At 49.0% G+C, this 26,266-nt stretch overlaps 1 protein-coding gene across 1 annotated transcript in view; it reads right to left on the reverse strand.

Moving 5' to 3' along the window:
* SMARCAD1 (SWI/SNF-related, matrix-associated actin-dependent regulator of chromatin, subfamily a, containing DEAD/H box 1) overlaps positions 1–26,266 on the reverse strand; it is a 470,565-nt gene that overhangs the window by 303,691 nt on the left and 140,608 nt on the right. The window contains exons 7-8 of the mRNA XM_029597690.1: positions 13,908–14,009; positions 3,886–3,967 (exon numbers count right to left, since the gene is read on the reverse strand). Coding sequence (XP_029453550.1) covers positions 3,886–3,967; positions 13,908–14,009 — 184 coding nt within the window. The remainder of the gene's footprint in view (positions 1–3,885; positions 3,968–13,907; positions 14,010–26,266) is intronic.

A 26,266-nucleotide genomic window follows, 5' to 3' on the forward strand; every position in this document is an offset into this window, starting at 1 on the left:
TAATCTGGATAAGAGAGAAATAGACGACTGCTTATCTGCTGTCCCAGTAAGTTAGCCAACACACCTTCATTGTGAAGATCGAGGTGCTCCGGTCCCAGAGCCCGTATCCTTACGAGGCTTTCTAGGCCAAAAGAATTGAGATCTTCCATAGGGATAAGACCATTCAGAGATGCCCCCCCCCCCCGCCCCGTAAGAACGAAGTTGTCAGGAATTTCTAGAGTTGCCCATCACCCCAAAAGGACACAATGACTATCTTGTCTTATGGTAAACAAGGAATCTTGGATTCCCCCAGCTATTTGCCATTTTTTCCAACTCAATGCTTGTGAGATTGGATTTGGCAACAGTGTTTGCCGACCAATTCTGCAGCCATAACCTAGCAGCCGTCCACACCAAGTCACAGCCCGCATCGGCTAAGAATGTGGCACCCAGTTCCATCACCAAACAGACCCTGCATCTTGTGTCTCTCTCATGAGATGCAAACCAGGCCAAGCCAACAGGCAGCAGCAAGAAGCAATCTGCAGATTCATTGCCATGGCCTCAAAAGCTTGCTTAAGGATAGCCTCAATCCTCCTATTCTGAGCATCATTTAGAGCTGCCCCTCCTTCCACTGGAATAGTAGTTTGCTTCGTAGCAGCACATACCAAGGCATCCCTCTTTGGGAATCACAACTGATCCAATAGCTTTGGATCCAAGGGGTACAAACCCGCTAAAGCACGCTGCCCTATAAAATATGCCTCCAGAGTGCTCCATTCAAGGTCAATCAACTCTTGAACTGAATCAAGAAGGCGAAAGAAACAGAACGCCTTGCATAAGTGACTAATATGTGATCTTTCTTTTGCAAGCCCGCAGCGTCACCCCCGTCCACACCGAGTGCCTACAGGGTCTGAATCACCACACTTGGCAACTCATCTTTGTGAAAAAAAAATGGAGTAAAGTTCAATGCAGTTCCAGATCAGGTGGAATTTTTCCTTCTTCCAAAGAGGATAAACCCAAGACCCTATCAGAGTCATTCGAGGTATCATGATCCACATACCCCGGAACATCACCAGGGACAGCCTCCCTGCAGCACTTGCCCATAGTGGCTGACAAATGGGAGCCCCAAGCATGCAAACCCTTCTTAGTATGTTGCTTTGCTTCCACTAGGCACCCCTACAGAAAAGCCTGCAAACCCTGGAAAAGTTCCACCCAGGAAAAGGAGAGAGCCAAACAGGGGCCCATAGGCTCAAATCAGACACTCTCCAACCCTTCTGTTAGAGATGTCTAGGTCATCAGGACTAGGGTGGGGAGAGAAGAGAACCCATCTGCTGTTCACTTTCTGCCTCACTCCCCAACTCTCGAGGGGATGGTCCAACACTGGCAAAATCCGAAGTGGCTAAATCACCTTGAGCATCCAAGCAGTGCTGACACAAGCAAAGAGAAAATGATGGCTAGATTGCCCTTATATGGCAAGCTTCACAGATAGCCAGGCACTTAGACCATTTTGTCCCCAGCGCCATAGTCTTTCTGCACTGGCCTCTAGACTGCCTCCTGTGTGCCCACTACCAATGTCTGGGAGTACATGCACAAATACATGCCCAAAACTAGGCCGCGGTCATACACGCACAAAATACCGTGAACAAATACACACATATAGACCATGGCCATAAGTGCACATGTGCATGCTTATGTCAGAACATCGCAAGGCGGCGAGACTGTGCGCATACGCCTGCGCACGGGAAAATCGCCACCAAGGCATACCACACAGCTGACAGGACCAAGCTGAGGAGCGGGGCCTAGCCAAAGGCTGCTTGATTCACCGACCCGAGCCACCTCTGCTCTACACTGAGAGGGAAAGGGGTTAAAGAAGCAGAGCTACCAATGATAAGAGAAGACGACCCAGTAAGAAAAAGAGAGGAAGGGGAACAAACGTCCCTACTTTTTTTTTTTTTTTTTTACCTGAGCTCAGCCTTTTCTGGCTGAGAGCACAATCAGGTCACTGGCTATGAGGAGAAGAGGGCACAAGCCTTCACCACCTTGTACACAAACTGCTTGTCTACGCTTGTCCGGCTCACAGGCTTAAAATGCTCAACTGAGGGAAGGACCAAAAGTAGTATCACCTCAGAAAATCTATTTTTATTTTTATTTATTTTTTTTTTTTTAAAGTAGAAGTAAGCCTCAGAAGGGAGCTGCATGTCCACCATCTGCTGGAGACAGAGAATACTGGCAGGCTGATTTCAGGGTAGGGCTAGGGTGATGTCAGAGTCCGTTTTACTTTCGTCTCCATCTGCTGGTAGAGGTGCATAACCCATTTCTGTGGATTGGCCTGCCTGAGTGCAGAGGAAGCTTTATTTACTGAAGCATTTGTTAATGTTCATTGCTACAGTTGAGATACACAGAACCTGAGAAAATTAGATACTTATCATCTTATTTTGTGCTTTTATTATATCTGTGCTTGTTTTAAGTTTTTAAGTTGTTTTATTTAGATATATTTGATATGTTTGCCTGTTAACCGCATAGTACAACATATTTGATTTATGCGGTATAATAATATTTTATAAATAAAAAAAATAAATGTTCCAATCATGCTGTAAAGTACACTTCTATCCCCAGTGACCCATGTTGGCTTCAGTCACTTCCCCTGAGCCTTAATGTTGCCTAACCTTCCACCCCGCCCCCCCCCCCCCCACCCAAGTCACTCTTAATCTCCTCTTCCAGCAGCTTATTCACTTCTTAGCAGAATGAGTCGATAAGTGCAGTTAGAGCAAGCAACAGATTGAATGCTGGATCAGGGTAATTTTCAAAACAAAATGTAAATGTAACATACTATTGTAGCAATTTTCAGAAGACCATTTATTGCATTAAGTGCACTTAACACAGGTAAAACCTATTTAGAATTCAACAGCATATATTTTATCAATTCTCAAAAGCCTTGGTCGGCAAGACACTTATGACATGTGTATTGCTTTTTAAATTTCTCAAAGAAGCAGAATTCCCCCAAGAGTAATGTAAAAGTATTTTAAGCCTGGCCCCTCCTCCCCAGACTTGAAACATTTAATCAGATTTCCCCTTCTCCAGAATAGATCTCAGCTAGCTCTTCTTCCCCCCACCTTCTCAGGCTCGATTGCCATTTTGCACTCTTCCTCATCCTCCTCTCCAGGTATGACCCTCCCCCCCCACCATGCTCTCTTCCCGACCCTCTCCCCAGGCTTGACCCCCTCTTCCCACCTCCCCTCGCTCAGCTTATCCACTTTATTCACTTCCCTTCCTCCTGAGACTTAACCCCTCCAGCTCTCCCCCTCCATTACTTCTTCCCCCACAGGCTTGATCTACTCCTATTGACCCACTCTCTTCTCACCTCACTGAGGCTCGACACTCAGCTCTCTGTTGCTTTCCTGCTCTATGTCCTTGTCCATGCAAGAAAATAAAATGGCAGCAGGTGCCTTCTAGTCTGCACATTTGAGCCCATGCAGGCTGACATTGCCCATCCCTCCTCTTTAGGCCCAACACTGTTGCTGCCTTCCCTCTTCTGGAAAGTGTGGGCCCACACTGTCCTATTCCACCTTTTTGAAGTAATCTCTTAAGGGATTCCTACACTCTTCAGACCAATGCCATTGCTTCCTGGCCTGGGCAAGTCATTGCAAATATTTAAACTTATTGGTCCCCCACAACAAATTATGTGCATTAGACAAACTATTGCACGTGGTAAAATCCCAGTAGTAATAATTATACATAAATTACTAAAAAAAAAAAACACCTGAATAAATCGTAACAAGGAATAAGCTTTATAGGTTAGGAAGTAGTAGCATTTCTCTAGAAAATCAGAACTGTAGCCACATTTATTAAAATGCTTGTATAAATTAATAGATCTATAATTCTAGGATATTAGTATGTTGCAAATGTGTTTACCTCCATCTTCTGCAAACAACTTCAGAGCCTCTAGTGCCTCATGAAAAGACCAATCATGCTCTTGAAGTACTTCTTTCAGCTCCTAGTAAAAATACAAAAAGACACACAAAAAAAAAAAAACCAAAGGACTGGTAATGTTTTAGATCAGTTCCAAACTTTTTTTTATGGAGTAAACAACAAATACAATAAAATTAATGTGTTTCACAAAATTCAACTTCCACTTACAACTCACATAAAACCAAAAAGTTTTAACTGACAATATGTCTGTAATAGCTGCATAGACATTCCCAGTCTGATAACATAGAAGGAACTTTTCCTTATTTGGGAGGAATTGGAATCCACAGAAAGGTCCTATATAAAATACTCTATATAGACAGCTGTGTCATCAGGGAGGAATTTGCATCCACAGCCCAAAGAGAAGGGGTTTGGGAGTATTATTCATGAGTATTTCACTATTGACCCAGAGGAGAGACATTTGTGTTGAGAGGAAGATGAAGTGCAATTCAGTAACTGCCAGGAAGAGGAGAAATAGGGAAGACTACTGGAGAGTTATGAGAACTGGGACTTTTCATTGTTAAGTAATGTAGATCCAATTTTTAACTATTTCACAATGGGAAGAAGCAACTATAACTAAATTCCTTAATTGGACTAGAGAAGGAGATAAATTATTAAAGTAATTGGCTTATCAAATCGGACATTATTGCTGGAAGCAGGTGGTCACAAATTCATTAAGAACTCTGATTGCAAATCAATCAGACTCTAACCATTAATGAACAGTAAAGAAAGTTTCATTCCATCTTAACAACCATCAGTAAAATTGAGTTGGAAACCATCCAGCTTCCAGCATGATTATTGCTCCTATCTACCTGCTCTGAGATTATCTATGCTGTTTACATGGGACTAAAGGGGCAGTTTAAGATCTAAATAATACAAAAAGGGCCTAGAGGTTTATCTCTCTGCCCCGGATCCTGAACTATTAGAGTGAACAGACATCTGGAGAACTGAATTATACTATCTGAACTGAGATCTCTTGTCCAGGGTTAGCTGGATATAGAATTTTCAATTGCTGCAGCAGAATTGCTTACCCGAAACAGGTGTTCATTGAGAAAAGCAGAATGTAAGTCTTTATATGTGGAGGACATCACCAGATGGAGCCCAGCACAGAAATTTGATTTCAAAGTTTCTAGAAACTTTGAGCATGCACTACTGGGCATGTGCAGCATGCCACATTGGGTCCCTTCAGTAAACACTTACCTTAATTTTGGAGAAACCAACTTTAAGGGGAGATAGACAAGTTTTGTGAGGACTGACATCCTGCAATCCTCAGAGAACACCTATATAGGTAAACAACTCCGCTTTCTCAGGGAGGCTGTCCTTACACTTAGGGAATCCCTGGCTACAGACTGCCCTGAAAATAGAGGAAAAAGCCTGACCCAGTGCCAATGGGCAAAAACCTTTTTCTTTAGTGGCAATCGGCCATTTTCTAGTAGTTTTCTTACATTTAGAACTAACGTTTCATGATCAAATTTCCAGAGTTGTACATTCTTGCTTTGTACAGCGCTGAGATCAGGAATTTACACCCTTATTTCTCACAGGAAAATTTGGCTACCCACATTTATGCCACTGTTACTATTCGGTTAGATTAGTGAAATGCTATGTATTCAGGTCTGACAAAACTTCAGATACATACTGGCGCACGCATGCTTTGAGGATTGAAAGCTAGGGATCATAGTACTCCTGTCTTAAAATCTTTATATTAGGTGCCTATTTCTTTTAAGATAGATTTTAAGATTATTAGTTTAGTTTTTAAATCTTTGCATGGATTAGCTCCAAAATATCTAACAGATCGCCTTTATATTTATGTTCCTTCGAAAAACTTACAATCCTCAGGAAAATTAGTTGCATCTCCCCTCACTTAAAGAGATTAAATTAATTGAAACTAGGAAAAAAAGCTTATTCTTACAGGGGCCCGCATAATTACTGATTATTTTAATTTCCTTAAACAAGCTATGGCCCTTTGATGAATAACATCTGGCCTGCAGCAGTGATGACAGAAGGAGCTTGATCTAGTGCTGCAGTGGCATGAGCACATTTCATCCCTACTACTAGCCAAGATATTTGAAGTCAGAAATGCAAGTAGCAGCATGTCAGAGTGGTATGAACAGGGCATGCCAGGGCAAGGCCACCACTGACTGGCAATAATATGCATTGCTGGCATCGGTGCTGCTTGGTGAAGCCACTTGGGCTAAAGACAGGGAGAAAGGCAGCACAGTCATAAGGAGTTTTCAGCCACTGTGGAGAGCAGTGCAGGCCACAGGGAAGAAGGTATTGGTAGTACTGAGCTGTGGATTCTTCAGGGCTGCCAGGGAAAGCCAGATAAGGATGGCCATCATCCCTTAAGGATAGACACTTTGGAGATGTAGAATGAAACAATCATTATAACAGATACCAAGAGTCTCTTCCTGGATTAGGGTATCCAGATGGGGTTATTTTGCTCATATCACGAACCTGGATGTTGCAAGAGAAGGGAGTGAGGGGAGGAAAGGGGAGGACTGGGGAGGGGAAGATAAGAAAGTAGTAGAGAAGGAGCAAGACTGCATAGGTGCAAACAGATCTATGACTGGGATCTCCCAGAGGGGGAAAATCCGATTTGCTACCCCCCTGGGTCCAGGGACCACTCATGTGGTCTGAAGGCTCGACTCGGCCTGTCCGCTATTACACTCTCCATTCCAGACAGGTACATGGCCCTGAGCACCATCCCATGGGCCAGTGCCTAGAACCAGATCTGGACCGCTTCTTGACACAGGAGGCACGATTCCACGCCTCCCTGCTTGTTGACATACTACCTGGCTACTTAGTTGTCTGTCTCGATCAGGACAATTGTGTTGGACAGCCAATCTCTGAAAGCCCAAAGTGTGTAACTGATCACCGAAGCTCCAGGAAGTTGCTTTGACAAGAATATTCCTGAATGAACCACAGTCCCTATGTGCCGACCCATCTACATGAGCACGTCATCACAGGGTAGATGCATTCGTGGTAAGCACAATTTGAGTAGAGAGACTCTGAAAGGAAATTCCCCGTTCCAGAATGGATAGAACCTGCCACCAGGACAAAGAGTCCTGGAAAGATGGGATGACTCAGATGCAATCCTGGAAGATCTGAGTGGCTTGGCGCCACTGCGACCTCAGGGTCCACTGGGTTCTGCGAATGTGTAATCATGCCAAGGGAGTGACAGGGACTGTCGTGGCCATGTGACCTAACAGCCTCAACATGTGCCAAGCTAAGACCTGCTGGTTCTGTTGCACCTCTTTCGCAATGGTTGCCAAAGCAACGGCCCTCTGGAATGGCAGAAAGGCCCTGGTTTGAGCTGTGTCAAGCACTGCTCCGATCACATCCAATTGAGGTCTCGGACTAAGATGGGACTTTGGGTAGTTGAGAATGAACCCTAGTGACTCCAACACCTGAACGGTCAAGTGCATGGACCAGATAGCCCCTGCCAGAGACCTGCTCTTGACAGGCCAATCGTCCAGATACGGGAAAACATGCACTCCCAAGTCTGCGGAGGTGCACTACCACCACAGCCAGGTATTTTGTGAAGACTTGTGGGGAGGACACAAACTCTAACGGCAATACCCGGTACTGGAAGTGCTATTTCCCACCACAAATCGGAGATACTTCCTGGGACCAGGGAAGATCTCAATATGGGTGTATGCATTCTTCAGGTTGAGGGAGTCAGTCCCCTTTTTGCAGGGGGGGGGGGGGGGGGGATCAAGGTGCCCAGGGAAACCATCAAACGTTTCTTTGTTTAGAAACTTGAGCAAGGCCCTCAGGTTTAGGATGGTATGGAGTCCTCCTGTTTTCCTTGGAAACAGGAAGTACCTGATGTAGAATCCCCATCCTCTTTGACTTGTTGGTACGGGCTCGACCGCAGACCATTAAGAGGGAGGAGAGCTCAGTCTGCAGCACCTCCTGATGCGCTATTGATAGATTTAATTGGTACCCTTGTGGACGATGGACAAAACCCACTGATCCGAGGTTACACTGGGCTACTGGTTTGCAAACAACCACAGCCTGCCCCCCCCATCGTCTGAGATACAGGCAACTGGCTTCTGCTCCCTTCTGCCCAGTCAAAACCCCATCCTTGATGTTGACTGAGGAGCTCGGCTGGGCCTTGGGAGTTCTCTGCTGCCAGGAACGGCCACGGGAGCTCTGATGTGTATGGGATCAATGAGGCGGAGGATAGTACTTCCTTTGGAAAAAGAAAGACTTCTTAAACCCCGCTCTTGACGGCCTCGTGGATGAGAACAGGTCAGGGATAGTAGTGGAGAATTGTTGGAAGGCTTCATGATGGTCCCAGAGTTGGGCCACAGCATCTTTCACTCTCTCTCTGAAGAGATTCTCTCCAGTGCACGGCACATCAGCAAGTCGTTAGTGCACCTCTGGTCTGAGATCCGAGGACCACATTTATGCCAGTCTGAGGGCACAGATTCCCGCTGCAGAGAATCTCAATCTCATTTCAAAAACATTGTAGGTCACACGGACCTCATGTTTTCCACATTCCAAGCCCTTGTGTACCAGTGACATGAGGGTGTCTTAACATAACATAAACTGCCATACTGGGTCAGACCAAGGGTCCATCAAGCCCAGCATCCTGTTTCCAACAGTGGCTAATCCAGGCTACAAGTACCTGGCAAGTACTCAAAAACTAAGTATACCCATGCTACTAATTATAGTAATAGCAGATGCTATTTTCTAAATCAACTTGATTAATAGCAGGTAATGGACTTCTCCTCCAAGAACTTATCCAAACCTTTTTTAAACCCAGCTACACTATCTGCATTAACCACATCTTCTGGCAACAAATTCCAGAGTTTAATTTTGCGCTGAGTGAAAAAGAATTTTCTTCGATTAGTTTTAAATGTGCTACATGCTAACTTCATGGAGTGCCTCCTAGTCCTATTATCCAAAAGAGTCCATAACCGATTCACATTTACCCATTCTGGATCTCTCATGATTTTAAAGACCTTTATCAAATCCCCCCCTCAGCTGTTGTGTCCTGGCCACGTGGTTGCCACAACCTGACCTGCTCACCTGGCATTGCCGTCCACTAGCACAGGCTTACCCGCTGCCGCTAAACCCCGGCATCCCTGCTCACTGCGGCCTCCCTCAGCGTCTCTGTCCTTACAGGCCTCACAGTGGAGCTCCTGTCGGGGCTCCGCGTCCTCGGCCAGCTCGGCCCTGCCCCTAGGCACGCGCAGCCGACCTCACTATATTTAAAGGGCCCAGCGTGGGAAACCTCCGGGAGGCGCGCCCCGATGACGTCATCAGCCTTCCATATATAAGACAGGGCTCAAACCCCTGATTCCCTGCCTTGGCAATCGGGTCGACACAGTTGGTGTAGAGAGTTTGCCTTCATGTTCCAGTGTCTCCTGCCAGGTAGTACCTATCCGGACTGACTTCTTGGTACTGACCTCTGCCTGCTGCCTGGAACTGACCACTGCCTGCCTGACCATTCTTCTGCCTTCCGCCTGGAACCGACCCTCAGATGCCATGACCATGCGCGGACTGACTCTGGTATTGACCCCTGCTTTGGCTGACCTCTCTTGGACTGAAATTCTGGCTTTGACCCTTGCACTTCACTCGGGCACTCTCTTCTGGCCCCCGGTGACATTGGGCCTACGTACTTGGATAATAACTGTGGCTTCCACGTGGCTAGATCTGCAGGCGCTGCCTGTCTCATCCGGAGGACCTCTCTGAACTGTTGCCTTCCCGAGGTCTCCAGAGCTTCTGGTTTAGTCTACTCACTCTGTATCAACCACGCACCCTTGCTCATGGTGGGCACACCTCTCCGATACCTCTCTGGGAGACCACTGGAGGCCCACCTAAGTCCAGGCGGTCCGGATAACCAAGGGCTCAGCCTGTGGAAACCCCGGACTGTTATTGGTGAAGCTCCAACTAGCCTCTGTCTCCTTGTGTGTTCCGCCTCCTGGTGGCAGGCGCTCTCTGAGTCCGACCAGAGGGTCGTACTAATCCTGCACCAGGCCAAGGGTCCACCTTCAGCACAACATCAGCTTGGAGAAGAGATGGCTGAACAGCCCTAACTTCTTTAGAGTTTCCTCATAGGGGAGCAGTTCATCCCCTTTATCATTTTGGTCACCCTTCTCTGTACCTTCACCATCGCAACTATATCTTTCTTGAGATGGGGCAAATTTGATTACCTCACTCGTCATATTCCTTTCCAGAATCTAGGCTCTCGGCCCCACTGGAGGTGGGGGAATGCCTCGGTGACCCTTGCTTGGAGGAGGATGGCAGCTCATCTTTGGTGGCTCCACCGATGCCTTAGCTGGATCGGCAGACGAAGCCTTCCGATGTCGATGCTTTTCTCGGTGCTCGAGCTGGTCAGACACCTAGGACGTCGAGGTGGATTTCTTCAGCAGAGCAGTAAGTGGCCAGGAATCGCCGGAGGCCAGTCGGTGCAGAGGCGTTGATGGTGACGAGTCGATGACGCTGATGATTTAGAAGAGGTAGGCTGCTTATTTTGAAACAAAAACTCCATTTTTTCTAAGCGAGCCCGGCAGCCCTTGGGCATCATTTGGGTGCAATTGGTACAGGTCGCGATGTCATGTGTAACCCCTAAGCACCAGGACACATACCTGATGCAGGTCCATAATTGACATAGTCCGCAGACAGTCGGGGCACTGCCTAAAACCCTTAGCCACTGAGTTTGAAAAAAATGTAACCTCGATGAGGCCGGTGGCAGTCAGGCCTAAAAAGGGAGAACTGCTGGTAACCGACCACGAAAATGAGGTATAGCCTTACCTTACGTCTGCGGGTATCGATAGTCAAAAGGGGGACACCGGATTTGGTGAATTTTGATAAATTTTTTGAAAAAATTCCTTGAGGAAAAATCCTGTCAGGAATAGTTGAGAGAGCTCCTCAAACCGTGTGGCTACTGCTGCGTAGAAAAAAAGAGACTGAAGGGGGAGCCCTGCTGGATTCAGGGTTAGGTGGCATACTGGGCATTCTCAGTGTGCCAAGTCAAAGTTCTACAAACTTTGACAAAGTGTTCCATGAGGGATCCATCCTGATGTCACCCATATGTGAGGACTACCATCCTGCTTGTCTTGTGAGAAAGCAAAATTGCTTACCTTGTAATATCTCTAAAAGCCTGGATGTTGAAAGCTTGATCCTGCAACCACTCAATCTTTCAACTAATGGGTCTCAAGTGCTTGTAGCTTCACGTAAACCTTCCACACGAAAAAACTACAGTTCAAAGTGGAAAAGATTCACCACGTGGTGTCCTCAGAAAAGTACTGACCCCTTTTCCTGCCTCAAAACATCTTTGTTAGACTATCTCTGGCACCTTTCAGACTCTGGTCTTCAGACCTCGTCAGTAAGGGGACATCTAAGTGCTATCTCAGCAAATCATCATACAATAGGGGATGCACCAATATCAGTGCAACCCCTTGTCAGTAGATTTATGAGGGGGTTTAATTCACCTTAAACCCCCAATAAGGCCACCTGTCACAGAATGGGTCCTTAATGTAATACTAACAAGACTCATAAGTTCTCCTTTTGAACCCATGGATTCCTGCGATATTAAATTTCTGACATGGAAAGCTATATTCTTAATAGCTATTACATCTGCTAGAAGGGTTAGTGAGTTACAAGCACTTGTCACATACTCACCCTACACAAAATTCTTAATGACCGAGTGATACTCCTTCCCAAGGTAGTCACGGAATTCCACTTGAATCAATCAATAGTCTTGCTCACATTCTTCCCAAGACCTCACTCTCACCAGGGTAAGAGGGTTTTACACATCTTGGACTGTAAACGTGCACTTGCATATTACCTATATCGCAATGCAGTCCATAGGAAATCCACTCAACTTTTTGTTTCTTTTGATAAGAACGAACTGGGTAAAGCAGTGGGCAATCAAACTCTCTCCAACTGGCTAGCAGATTGTATAGAGTTCTGCTATGAAAAGCAGGCCTTTCTCTCCAAGGGCGAGTAAAGGCGCACTCAGTAAGAGCAATGTTAACCTCAGTAGCACACTATCGTTCAGTGCCAATAGCTGACATATGTAAATCTGCAGCATGGAGTTCTCTTCAAACCTTTGCAGCTCATTACTATTTGGACAAAGAAGGACGACAAGATTCAGCCTATGGACAATCTGTCTTAAAGAACTAGTTTCCAGCATAATCCCAACTCCTTCTGCATCCAACCTGTGGTGATTTTAGGCTGCCTCAATTTTTTCCAACAGCACTCTAAATGTTGTGCCCATTGCACAAGTTATTTACTGTTGGTCCACTACAAAATGATTCAGCCTGTAGCTTGCTAATCACCCATATGTGAGGACTAGCATCCTGCTTGTCCTGGGATAGAGCAAAATTGCTTACCTTCTAATAGGTGTTATCCCAGAACAGCAGGATGTAGTCCCCACCAAACCCACCCGCCACCCCACAGAGTTGGGTCCGATACGTTTCATTATTTTATTTTTGCTAATGCTTATTGCTATATGAAGGGAGACCCCTGTGGCTCGAGGGATCATGGCATGCTGGGCATTCTCAGTGGGCTCAGTGTGCCACTCAAAAGTTTCTAGAAACTTTGACAGAAAGTTTTCCGAGATATGGGTGACGTCACTGGACGGAGCCCTATGTGAGGACTAGCATCCTGCTTGTCCTGGGATAATATAAAATCTTTGTATGTGTTTGCCCCAAAGTTTGAGAGTGTGGTTGTTTCATTGTTTGGCAACTGGTTCAAGAGCTGATTAATTGAAAAGAGAATTAACACCATGCCTGGAAATCAGGTTATTTACATAGAGAAATGTAACCAGACTGAGGGAGGGGTTTGGGGCCCAACCAATTTTATGGCTGGAAACGGATGCAGCTCAGTTTGCGCACACTTTGTCTAGGACAGGGCTTCCCAAACCTGTCCTGGGGACCCCATACCACTCAGGTTTTCAGGATACCATAATGAATATGCATGCGATAAATTTGCATACAATGGAGACTCGGTATATGTAAATTTATCTCATGCATATTCATTGTGAATATCCTGAAATCTTGACTGGCTGTGGGGTCACCAGAACAGGTTTGGGAAGCCCTGGTCTAGGATGTACTCTACATCTTGGTTATGAAGGAAAAATGTGAAATTTGCATTAGGAGGGTTTTTTTGGCTCAATTCTGATAGTATTAACAACAATGGGCCGGATTTTAAAAGCCCTGTGCACGTAAATCCGGCCGGCAAAATAGGCGCGCCGGCGTGCGAGTGCCCTGCGCGCGCCGGCGCGCCTATTTTGCATAGGCCGCCGGTGTGCGCACAGCCCCGGGACGTGCGTGAGTCCTGGGGCTTCGTAAAAGGGGCGGGGAGGGGCATGTCTGGGGGTGTGGCGCCAGCCCGGGGGCGAGGCCTCCGGACCAGCCCCCGGGTCGGGTGATGGCACGCCAGCATCCCGCTGGCGCACGCAGATTAAGCCTGCTTTCAGCGGGCGTAAATCTGCCAACAAAGGTAAGGGGGGGTTTAGATAGGGCTGGGGGGGGTGGGTTATGTAGGGGAAGGTGAGGGGAGGCGGAAGGAAAGTTCCCTCCGAGGCCGCTCTGATTTCGGAGCGGCCTTGGAGAGAACAGGCAGCGCGCGCCGGGCTCGGCGCGCGCAGGTTGCACAAATGTGCACCCCCTTGAGCGCGCCGACCCCAGATTTTATAAGATACGCGTGGCTTTGCGCGTATCTTATAAAATCCAGAGTACTTTTGTTCGCGCCCGGTGCGCGAACAAAAGTACGCGCTTGCGTAAATTTATAAAATCTACCCCAATGTACCTTTCAAGGGTCAGCTTGGTATGCTTTTAGGAGTTGCAGCCTGTGCCACACAAAGTGCAGGAGGGAGTCAGACAGACATTACATAGTTTTGGTTTTGAAAAAAATCCCCTGGGATGATATTTTCCTACAATCTGCCCCTGCATACAACCTGTAAGTATACTCCTCTTCTACCTATACAACTGTTTATGCAGTTCACTCACCTCTTTATCCAAATCTGGGAAGTGATCTTGCAGCTTTTTTATATCTGCTTCTTGCTTTTCCCAGTCTTCTTCAGATTCGGAACTATCACTTAATTCAACCACCTATTTTCAGGAAAGCAAGAGGGCCTTTAATTTAAAAATACCTCCACATATTTCTGTTCAAGGATTGGGCTTAGCTTTGTTTACATGCACACTAGTCCTATATTAAACAATTTTACTTCCCACTTCACACAAAGCATCCTAATATTTAATTCTGTTTTGGGGAGGAATAATAAAAATATAATAAAATAGAGAACTGTAAAAAGCAGGGGTCCCCAACTATGGCTAGAGGGCCAGATGTATTCCTTGACTTAATTTCATTCAGTCCCTAGTATCAAAAGCTACATCAGCTTTATTCAGCACTCAGCAGTGAGAAAAGGGGAAGCTTGATTTGGCAGCAGGAATGTATTCCACCTCTGCTACCAGCTCAGATATTTAAAATTGGAAAGACAAGCAGCATCATGTCAAAGTGGTATGGGCAGGGCCACCACTGATTATTTATTGCTGGTGTTACTGCTGCTTGTGCAGGTGAAGTCAATTAGGTCAAAAACAGGAACAGAGGCTGCAGCACACCCATAAAGCACATCTGCTTACCTGTAACAGATGTTCTCTTAGGACAGCAGAATGTTAGTCCTCACATGTGGGTGACAACATCCGATGGAGCCCGGCACGGAAAACGTTTGTCAAAGTTTCTAGAAACTTTGGCCATCAGACTGAGCATGCCCAGCCTGCTACTATCCGGGTATCCACGCGAGGTCCCCCCTTCAATCTCGTAACATAGCAAAAGAAACAAGCGAAAAAATTAAACAAACCAAAGGTGAACCCAACATCGTGGGGAGGCAGGCTTGATTCCTGAGGACTAACATCCTCCTGTCCTAGGAGAACACCTGTTACAGGTAAGCAACTGCACTTTCTCCTAGGACAATCAGGATGGTAGTCTCACTTATGGGTGAGTACAGAGCTCCAGACTGCCCTTTCAACCAGAGAGAACAACAGCGGCCGAACGAGGTGCCATTGAGCACAACACAACTGCAGCGATGTGAAGAAAACAGGGGGCAGTGTGGTCCCACAAGGAGCATGAGTAGAGAGAGTTGGGTTCAGATCTGGAAGAGGTTGCGCAGGATGGACTGACCAAAGGCACTGTCCTGCCGGCTATCCCTGTCCAGGCAGTAGTGAGCTGCAAATGTGTGGAGAGAGCTCCAAATTGCAGCCCAGCAGATTTCTGTAATGGGGACTGCCCGCAAATAGGCCACCGACATTGCCATGGCCCGCACAGAGTGAGCTTTCACTCTGCCGGCAAGCTGAAGGCCTGCCTGTGCGTAGCAGAAAGCGATGCAATCTGCCAGCCAGTTCGATAGGGTTTGCTTACCCACCGCTGCACCCAGCCTGTTGGGGTCAAATGACACGAAGAGCTGGGTGGACTGTGTGGCTCGCTATGCGATCTAGGTACAGTCCAGGGTGTGGAGAGCACATTCCCCAGGGTGGGAATGTGGCCTCAGAAAGGTGGTGAGTAAAACAATTGCCTGATTAATGTGAAAATCAGTCACCACCATGGGCAGGAACTTAGGATGTGTACGTAGGACCACATGGTTGTGGAAGAACTTTATTGTATGGTGCGCGTATGTAACCAGGGCCTGCAGCTCACTGACTCTACAAGCAGAAGTGATCACCACCAGGAACATGACTTTCCAGGTGAGAAACTTCAGGATCACAGGACTGCAGAGGCTCAAGGGGAGGCCATATCAGTCGTGCCAAACAACGTTGAGGTCCCAGGATGCTGCCGGTGGCCAAAGAGGGGGCTTCAGTTGGAGGAGACCCCACATGAAACGGCCAATAAGGGGCTGGACCAAAACGGGCATACCAGCGACACCCCGGTGGTATGCGCTGACAGTGCTGAGGTGCACTCTGATGGAACTGGTCTGGAGCTCAAACTCTGACAAGTGCCATAGGTAGTCCAGCAGCCAGGGGAGAAGGCACAAGAACAGATCCAACCCATGACCTCTGCACCAGATGGAAAAGCATTTCCATTTTGAGCTGTAGGACTTCCTAGTCGAAGGTTTCCTGGATTCGATCAAAACCCAGGAAACACAGTCCGAGAGCTGTGAGAGCTGGATGAGGGCCAATGACCGGAGGTTCAGGTGGCGGAGCGTGCCCTAGGTCTGCGATATGAAGTCGGGTGCTGTCCCCAGTGGGTCGGGCGCAAGTACAGACAGGTCCTGGAGAAGTGGAAACCAAACTTGCCGAGGACAGGAGGGTGCCATGAGGATCATGGTCCCCTTGAACTGCAGAAGCTTCGACAGTCTTCGAGAGGAGCGGAAGAGGTGGGTATGCATATAGGAGGCCCTGCCCCCAAGTGAAGGGAAAAAGCATTGCAGGCCAGATGGCCATGCCCCACCACCAGGGAGCAGAATCTGCTCACCTTGTGATTGAAAGGGGAGGCAAGCAGGTCCACATCCGGCATACCCTAGCGGTGGAATAAGTCAGCCACTCGAGTGGCTGGAAGGACCGGCAGAGGTGGTCTGCCAGCATGCTGAGGTGACCTGGCAGGTAGGTTGCCAGCAGATACATCCCTTGGGAGAGGGTCCAGTTCCAGACCTGCACTGCCTCTTGGCAGAGCAGGAATGAGCCTGTGCCACCCTGCTTGTTGATGTACCACATCACAACCTGGTTGTCCGTCCTGATCAGAACTTCCTTGGACAACTGATCCCGGAATGCCCACAAGGCGTAACGTATCGCCCTCAGCTCCACAAGGTTTATCTGGTAACATGCTTCGGCGGTGGTCTAAAGGCCTTGAGTGTGTAGGCTGTTCGTGTGGGCTCCCCAACCCTGAGGAGAAGCAGCGGTGGTGAAGGTCACCTGGGGTGGCGCAGGCTGGAAGGGAAGTCCACGCTCTAGATTGGGGAGGGCTTCCCACCAGGCCAAGGATAGCTTGAGAGAGTCCGTGACCATGATTGGAGCCTCTAAGTTCTGGGGATGCCTACTGCCACTGGGACCGCAAGGCCCACTGAAGGCTCCTCATGTGAAGGAGGTCTAAGGGAGTCACATGGATGGAGACCGCCATGTAGCCCAGCAGGTGGAGTAGGAGACAGGGAGACAGGCTGACAGGCTGATGAGGGTGGCCAGCGAGATGCCTGGTCCTTGGGCAAGAAAGCTTTCGCTTGTGCCGTTTCCAATCTGGTGCCCATGAAGTCTAGCTGCAGGGACGGACAGAGTTGCGACTTGGGGAAGTTGATAATGAACCCCCACAGTCTGCAGGGTCTGAACCATCAGGGTCAGAGCTTGCAAGGCTTTGGAGCAGGAGTCTCTCCTGACCAGCCAGTCGTCCAGGTATGGGAATATATGGACCGAGCAACACCTGAGGTAGGCAGCCACCACTGCCAAGCATTTGGTGAAGACATGGGGAGCTGATGCCAGCCCAAAGGGCAGCGCTTTGTACTGAAAATGTGCATTCCACACCACGAAGCGGAGGTACTTCCTGTGGTTGGGGACAATTGCAATGTGTACATATGCCTCCTTCAGGTTGAGGGAGCAAAGCCGGTCTCCTCTTCAGAGGAGGGGGATCAGTATGCCCAGAGAGACCATCTTGAACTTTTCTCTTACAAGAAACTTGTTCAGTACCCTGAGGCTGAGAATGGGGCGCAGGCCGCCATTCCTTTTCAGGATGAAGAAGTACTTTGAGTAGAAACCTTGGCCCTGTTGCTTTCAAGGAACTGGTTCCACTGCGCCCGCTGCAAGGAGGGTGGTGAGTTCCATTTGAAGAATGACCGGATGGGCGGATGAACCCCATGATAGACATGGGGGAGAGGTCTCTGGAAGCCGGCTGAAGTGCAAGCGGTACCCCTGGTGGACATTGGAGAGGATCCATCGGTCCAATGTGATCTCTTCCCAGTGCCCAGTGAAACTGAGAAGCCTGCCGTCAACGGGGGGATTGGGTTTTAGTGGATCTGCCTTACGCTCCCCTCATCGCCAGCCAAAAGCTCGTAGCCAGGGAGCTGGTTGGGGTCTAGGGGCCCTCTGGAACCGGATCAGGGTGGACGAGTTCGAGCGGCAGGAGGGTAGTACTTCCTCTGCCGGCAGCAGGATTTACGAGAACCTTACCTGGAGGATTTCTTGGCTGAGGATGGCCCTTCTGAGGCACTAGCGGATAGCTGCTAGAGCAGGGGTCGGGAATCTTTTTGGCTGAGAGAGCCATGAACGCCACATATTTTAAAATGTAATTCCGTGAGAGCCATACTTACTACAACGCCCTACTCTCCTGACGCCCCCAAGACCTGCCAAATTAATTTACTACAACCCCCCATCCTCCTAACCCCCTCCCCCCCAAGACCTGCCAAAAGTCCCTGGTGATCCAGCGGGGTTCCAGGGCTTGCAGACAAATCTTTAATAAAAAAGTAAAAATCTAACAAAACCCCCCACCCTCATGACGCCTCCAAGACCTCCAAAATTAATTTACTACAATCCCCCACCCTCCGGACCCCCCCCAAGACCTGCCAAAAGTCCCTGGTGGTCCAGTGGGGGTCCGGGAGCGATCTCCTGGACTTGGGCTGTCGGCTGCCAGTAGTCAAAATGGCACCGACGGCCCTTTGCCCTCACTGTCACTGGGGTCGACCAATGGTGGCGGTAGCCCCTGTGACATAGTAAGGGCAAAGGGCCGTCGGCTGCCAGTAATCAAAATGGTGTCGACGGCCCTTTGCCCTTACTATGTCACAGGGGCTACCACCGCCATTGGTCGACCCCAGTGACATAGTGAGGGCAAAGGGCCGTTGGCACCATTTGACTACTGGCAGCCGACAGCCCAAGTCCAGGAGATCGCTCCCGGACCCCCACTGGACCACCAGGGACTTTTGGCAGGTCTTGGGGGGGTCCGGAGGGTGGGGGTTGTAATAAATTAATTTTGGAGGTCTTGGGGGGGCGTCAGGAGGGTGGGGGATTTTGTTAGATTTTTACTTTTTTTATTAACGATATGTCTGCGAGCCAGATGCAGCCATCAAAAGAGCCATATCTGGCTCCTGAGCCATAGGTTCCTGACCCCTGTGCTAGAGGATATCAATGTTCCTTCAGCTATGCCATCGCATCCTGAACCTTATCCCTGAACAGATTCTCGCCTGTACAGGGGAGGTTGGCGAGCCTATCCTGGACCTCTGGCCGGAGGTCCGAGACCCGGAGCCAAGCCAGCCTTCTGATGCCAATGCCCACAGCAGCTAAGCAGGCTGCAGTTTCAAAATATCATAGGTTGAACGCACCTTATGTTTCTCTGCTTCCAAACACAGCGAGGCAATAGCAGCAAGAGCTTCCTGCTGCTGCTGGGGAAGGCCCTCTGAAAAATCCTGGACTTGCTTCCAGAGACTGCGGTTGTACTGAGTCACGTAAAGTTGGTAGGCCACGATGCAGGCAACCAGCATGGCACCTTGGAAAATCTTTCTCCCTATAGGGTCGAGTTCCCTATGCTTGCAACCCGGAGGAACCGAGGCATGGGTGTGGGAATGCCAAGCCTTTTTTTTTTTTTTTAAAGTAGACTTCACGACCACAGACTGGTGGGGGAGCTGCCTCCTCTCAAACCCCAAGGCCTGTGCACCAGGTAGGTGGCATCGACCTTTCTGTTAACTAGGGAAATGGAGTTCGGGTGTTCCCGCAAAGGAGTTCCTTAAAAACATTGTGGATCGGAACTGCCACGATTTCCTTAGGAGTGTCAATGAACTGAAGGACTTCCAGCATCTTATGATGTGCATCCTCCTCCATGAGAAGCTGAAAGGGATTGGCCTCAGCCATAGCCCTGACAAACCAGCGAAAGACAGGACTTCAGGAGGTGACAGGCGCCGCTCCTCTGGAGGGGAAGGCTCCGAGAGGGGGGTCGGAGTATTCAGAGGATGAGTCTGTGGAATAGTCATCTCAAGGGTCATAGGAACCCACTTCTTCACTTGGGCTAGGTTACCGAGGGCCATCAGCCCTGGACTCCGAGGGCTTCGGAGGCCACAGGGGCACCAACAGCACCAATAGGTCCTCTGGCATCAAGGGGTTCATTGGCCATGGTAGGCCAGAGGGGTCCGGTATCAGCTCAGGGAACCGTGGAGGGCGCATGGTACCGAATGCCTCTTCCTCCTTGGAGGACATGAGGATTGGGATCGCTCCCGGTGGGGGACATCGGCTGCATTGGTAGGACGCCCAGGCACTCTAGCAGAGGTGCTAACACCGATGGCGGAGGCTTGGGCACCAGTATAGGAACCGGTGGAGCTGGCAGCTCAATGCTCTACAGCGCCTTAAGCACCACCGATTGCACCCTGCGGTCCAACTCCTCCTGGATGTCCTGAGTGGTCAGGACTGATGGAGGGGGATGAGGCGTTGGACAAGGTTGAAGCTTCACAGACCATGAGGCAACTGCACCGCAGAAAAGAAGAGACTGAAAGGAGACCTCGTGTGGACGCGCAGATAGTAGCAGGCTGGGCATGCTCAGTCTGTTGGCCAAAGTTTCTAGAAACTGACAAAAGTTTTCCATGCCGGGCTCCATCGGATGATGTCACCCACATTTGAGGACTACCGCCCTGCTTGACCTAGGAGAATGAGTTTTTGGTTGCTGTAGAGAGTGGTGTAAGTCACATGAAAGAAGGCTGATGGTACCAAGCCATGCTTTCTGCAGGGCTGCCAGGGAAAACCAAGTAAAGATGGTCCTTCCTGGAGCTTTGAACTGTGTGGCCATCTCTTTGGAGGGGGCATGGACATCGTCCCCCAAGGATGCAGGCTTTGATGAGGATGGGGCCTCTGATGGCTGGTGCCGCTTCGATGGTGACTCTGCAGCTGCTGATGCTGCTCCAGAACCAAAACCGTGTTGGGACGATCATCAAAGCCAGTGCTTCCTGGATCGCTTCTGGTGCTCTGTCCGGTCTTTCCCTGGCACCAAGGAAATTGATGGACCTAAGAGGTCTGGGGGACGTGGAGAGACCATCGAGGATCGATCTCCTCCTTGGGAATGCTGGCTAGAGAGTTCACGCGAGGGAGAGACTGAGATGGTTCTCCGTGATCTTTGGGCGAACAGGCTGACGCAGGTGTGGAGTATTTCGGGGTCCCAAAAGGTTTCTCCATTTTGTCGAGGCGTGCCTGACGCCCTTTGAGTGTCATCTGATCGCACAGAAGGCACCAACATAATTGTGCGAGGCCCTCAGGCAGAGGATGTAAACCTCATGCGGATCCGTGATGGACATGATCCATGGGTACTGGGGGCACCAACGAAAACCGGTGAACACCATGAAAAATACCCGGCATGCGGTCGATAACCGATGGACACCGTGGGGTGGAGAGTCTGGAATAGACCGCACATTGGAAAAAGAAGGCCGAAAAAGACCTGCTGTACCGAGGGGGCAGCGACGGCAAAGAGAGACCAGACGAAGATCTGGGAAACAACCTGAAAATAGAGGAAAAATTTTGACAAGGTTGGAGCTCCATGGACCACGAGGCAACTGCACTGCAGAAAAGAAGAGACTGAAGGGAGACCTTGCGTGGACGCACAGATAATAGCAGGCTAGGCATGCTCAGTCTGCTGGCCAAAGTTTCTAGAAACTTTGACAAATGTTTTCCATACTGGGCTCCATCGGATGATGTAACCCACATTTGATGACTACCGCCCTGTTTGTCCTAGGAGAATGAGTTTTTGGTTGTTGTAGAGAGTGGTATAAGTCACATGAAAGAAGGCTGATGGTACTAAGCCATGCTTTCTGCAGGGCTGCCAGGGAAAACCAAGTGAAGATGATCATTCCTGGAGCTTTGACCTGTGTGGCCATCTCTTTGGAGGGGCATGGACATCGTCCCCCAAGGATGCAAGCTTTGATGAGACAGAGAACTCAAATCCTCATTATAACTCAGATACTAAGTCCAAATGTATCTCCTTGGATTAGTGTCTCCAGAGGGAATTGCTTTGCTCACGCCACAAATCTGGCATGTTGGGGAATGAGAGGAAAGGAGAAAAGGAGGGAAGAGGGGATGAGAAAGGGGAAGGAAGTAGATAGGGAGCATGAGTGCATGGCTGGGGTGTGAGTGCATCCCATACATACAGAACACACCTCATCCCGCCATCCATCCATCCTCTACTCTCCCTACCCTCTAATTCCCTAGGCAAGAAGATATTGGGGGAAGGGGGAGAGGCAGGGGACAAGATTCCTGGGGGTGTGGCAGGATTGTCAAATTTGAGAAATCTAGATATATTACTGACACACTATCTGCCACATCCCTACACTCCTGGAAACCTTGCATATTTCCCCAGCATTTCAAATCAGTGAAAGGGCCAGACATGGTACCCCCTCCCCTTCTTAGCAAAAAAGAGGCTCTCTCCCTCCCTCTTCCCCCTTCAAAAAGCTCAGCAAACTCTGAGCAGGATCTCCCCCACCCCCATTTCCCCAGTCCCCTCAGTGATTTAAAATGTCCTATGTGGCCCTTCTCTTGAAATATTTGGGGACCCCTAATGAAAAGTCTCAGATTGTGTGATTTGCACTTCCAACTACTCTCTGGCTTTTGCAGAGCTCTAAAACGTCTGGGACTGGGATGAGGAAAGAAAATTGCAATTGTTTATATACCAATCAAAAAATAGTTTTACATTTTATGTTGTTGTTTTTTAACCACCTAAAAATAGTGCTACATACTGAATAGCAAGTTTGCTTACCTGTAAACAGTGTTCTCTGTAGACAGAAGAATAAATTAGCCATATTGCATGGGTGATGTCATCTGACCTCTCATAATTTAGTAAGCCTTTAATGAGCATGCAAAGGAGTTCCTATGTGTGCATGCTGCCTTATGATCTACTCAGTCTCTTCCAGAGCTTAAGTTTTAGCAAGGTAGTCAACTCTCCAAGAAGGCAAGTATTAAGAATAGCTAATCAATCCTGTTGTCTACGGAGAACCCTGTTTACAGGAAAGCAAACATTTTCTCTGTTGACATGCACGCATTAATTCACCATAATGCATGGGGAGTCCCAAGCTGAGGGTTACACAGAGGAAGCACTTACTTAAAGGCAACCTTGCTGGCTCCAAGGGGAGAATGGACAAATGAGAGAACAGGCTGTGCAGAACTGCTTGCTTAAAGTTACTGTCATCTTGAGACATGCTGTCCAGAGAGTAGTGGATACGAAGGTGCGAACAGATGACCAAGTAGCAGCTTTACAGATGTCTTGAATGAAGTGGCCTGAGATGAGCTACTGAAGTCACCATGGCTCTCACTCGAATAGCTTTGACAGAATCTGTAATCTGTAAACCAGCTAGCATGCAACAGTACATTATACTGTCTGCTAGCCAATTAGAGAGTTTATTTAGTAACTGCTCTAACCTTCCCAATCTATCAGGATCAAAGGACACTAACAGTTGAAAAGCTTGACAGTGAGGTTGAGTCCCAGGCAGCCCATCTGGGCTGCCTGGGACAAAAGGACAGATATCTACCCAAAGGTTGTCCTCTGAAAAGTCGCTCCTCTGCAGGGTCAAAAACATCTAAACCTCCTAGTATGACCTCTTGCGCTGAAGGATCGTGACACCTGTGGCAATCAAGGAACCGGGGACTCACCCCACTTCTTGGCTATCTTCTCCAGCTCACTCCCAAATAAGAGTGAGCCTTTAAAAAGCAACTTCGTAAGGTTAGACTTTGAGGTTGTAAGGACCTACCAATTTTCCAGCTATAGCTGACGCCTAACAGCTATTACCAAAACCACTCCTCTGGCCGAAGTGCAGATCAAATCGCAACCCGTATCTACCAAAAAGGCGGCTGCTGGTTCCATCACTGCCCTGGAATTTACATCACATTCATCAATCTTCTGAGAGAGCAGTAACCAAAAGCAAGCAGCAGGGAACAGCAGCAGCTATCTGCAAAGTCATTGCCATTGCTTCAAAAACTTAAGGATAGCCGGGGGCGCGCTGACGTCACCGGCGGGAATGGTCGCATAGCCCGCGAGCTCCCGGCTTTATAATTTTGCGAGCGATCTAACCCACGCTATTCGCACCCAAGTTCCTGCCTTTTCTCGCGCCACCAGTAGTTTATCACCTAGAGATGGCTAATCTAAAGTCGGGTTGCAGCTTGAAACGTTTTTCCTACGCGAAATCGGGGCAGGGAGATTTGGAGTCAGCATCGGACATGGAGGCAGGCCCCGGCGCAGAAACCGCGGCGGAGCACCCGGTCCCAGAAGCCATCTCTGACCTACCATCGCGGGCGGAGATGAGAGAGTGGTTTATCGGGTTAAGGGCGGATATGAAGCAGCATAAGGCCGACCTGATGCAGCACATGGATGATCTGCGAGAGGACTTAGCCACGCTTGGCAATCGCGTGGGTGAGCTGGACACCAAGGTGGAGGACCATGAGGATATGCTCCACAAAATGGCCGACGCACTGCACTCCAGCATGCAGGATCAGGCACGCTTGGCAGACAAAGTGGAGGACCTTGAGAACCGGTCCCGCCGCAACAACTTGCGCATCAGGGGTGTGCCTGAAGGGGACAATTATCTGAACTGTGAGTCTGTGGTGCAAAAAATATTTTGTTATATCATGAAGGAGCCTGATAGCGGGGAGGAGGGGCCCGAGGATGGGGGTCCAAGTTTCCACATCGAGCGTGTACATAGGACCTTGGGGCCTCAGACGACGGAAAAGCCTCGGGACATTTTGGTGTGCCTCCAGACCTTCAAAGAGAAGGAGAGGTTATATGCACGTTCCCGTACGCAGCGCGAGTGGGTCTGGGAAGGACACAAACTCAGCTTTTTCAATGACCTGGCGGCCACTACATTGCGCAAGCGTTTTGATTTTCGCCCGATCACCGGCATACTGAGGGACCGGAACATCAGATACAAATGGACCTTCCCTTTTGGCCTTCAGTTTGAGCATAAGGGAGCCGTATTCCGGGTTCGCACCTTGGAAGAGGCGTCTGAGGTCTTTGCTAAGCAACAGCTGCCTGCTCCTCCAGTTTCTGCGCCTGCCGCGCTTCGTGCGCCCACTATGCCGAAGACACCACGTTGGCAGCGAGTGGGAAACAAACGCAGGCTGGAAAGGCAGGGGCGGACACCGCCTGGAGCATGGAAGGTACCTGCAGCTGGCCCAACAGGCTGAAGGGACTGGAGACTCTCCTTATTCAATCAGAATTGCAGGTTCTGGGTGACATATCTTTTTGTACACTGTTTGGGTTACGTTAGCACTGTTTTCCTGTTTGTGGGTTGGATCGCTTTCAGATGGGCGTTTATTCTCTCTCTTTATAGCCGGGGAGTGGCCTTTCCTGCGGGTTACTAGGACCCCCGGTTTCTGGAGTTATCCCAATGGGGGATATATTGGGATTTGGAGGGAGGGGGAGGGAATTTTTTCATCCATGTGCTCAGGGGGTCCAGGCTGGGTGTTACTTTTCTGTTGGGAGGACCCGAGATGGAGATAGAGATTTCTCACAGTGGAGTGGCGTGCATCCCTTTATGAAGTCTGTCCCATGGCACTGAAAATATGGTCCCTAAATGTGAAGGGACTTAACACCCCAATGAAACGGCAGCTACTTTTTAGGGATCTTAAACGCCAAGGCGTGGATATTGCCCTCATCCAGGAGACGCACACTAGAAAACGCCACGAACACCTCTTGCAGTTCGCAGGGTATCCCCACGGTTATTTTGCAGCTAGTTCCCCCACTTCCAAATATGCTGGAGTGGGTATCCTCGTTGCCCGCTCTGTTATTTTTGAATATAAATCTCACTTAGCTGACCCTGAAGGCCGTTATATATTATTGAAAATGCAGCTGGATGGTCATTTATATACTATAATTAGCGTGTATGCCCCCACCGTGGACCAGCACCTCTTTTTTGCACAAATGGAGGCAGTCTTGGCCACGTATGCAGAGGGAATATTAATCTGGGGCGGGGACCACAATGTGGTGCGGAACCCTAGACTGGATTCCTCCGGTCCCCGAAGAGGGGGGACAGGGAAATCCACAGCCTCCTTGAAGACATTAATGCAAGGGTGGGGACTCCTGGATATATGGCGACAGAGGAATCCTACGGCCAGAACATATACGTTCTATTCTAACCCTCATAATACTTACTCTCGTCTGGATTACCTGTTGGTGGATAAGGGAATTCAGAATCAGGTGTTGGACACTGACATAGGGGATATCACATGGTCCGATCATGCACCCGTGTGGCTAACGGTAGGCCTGCGGGACCCTGAGCCGGGTTGTCGGTTTTGGCGCCTTAGAGATGAGTTGCTCCGAGATCCCGGCCATAGTGAGCAGTTGGCTGCGCATTTACGAGCCTATCTAGATTTGAATAAGGGGACGGTGAGCGATGCTGGGATTTACTGGGAGGGGTCCAAAGCGGTCATGAGAGGGCATT

Source organism: Rhinatrema bivittatum, chromosome 1, assembly GCF_901001135.1.
Source record: "Rhinatrema bivittatum chromosome 1, aRhiBiv1.1, whole genome shotgun sequence".
Lineage (NCBI taxonomy): Eukaryota > Metazoa > Chordata > Amphibia > Gymnophiona > Rhinatrematidae > Rhinatrema > Rhinatrema bivittatum.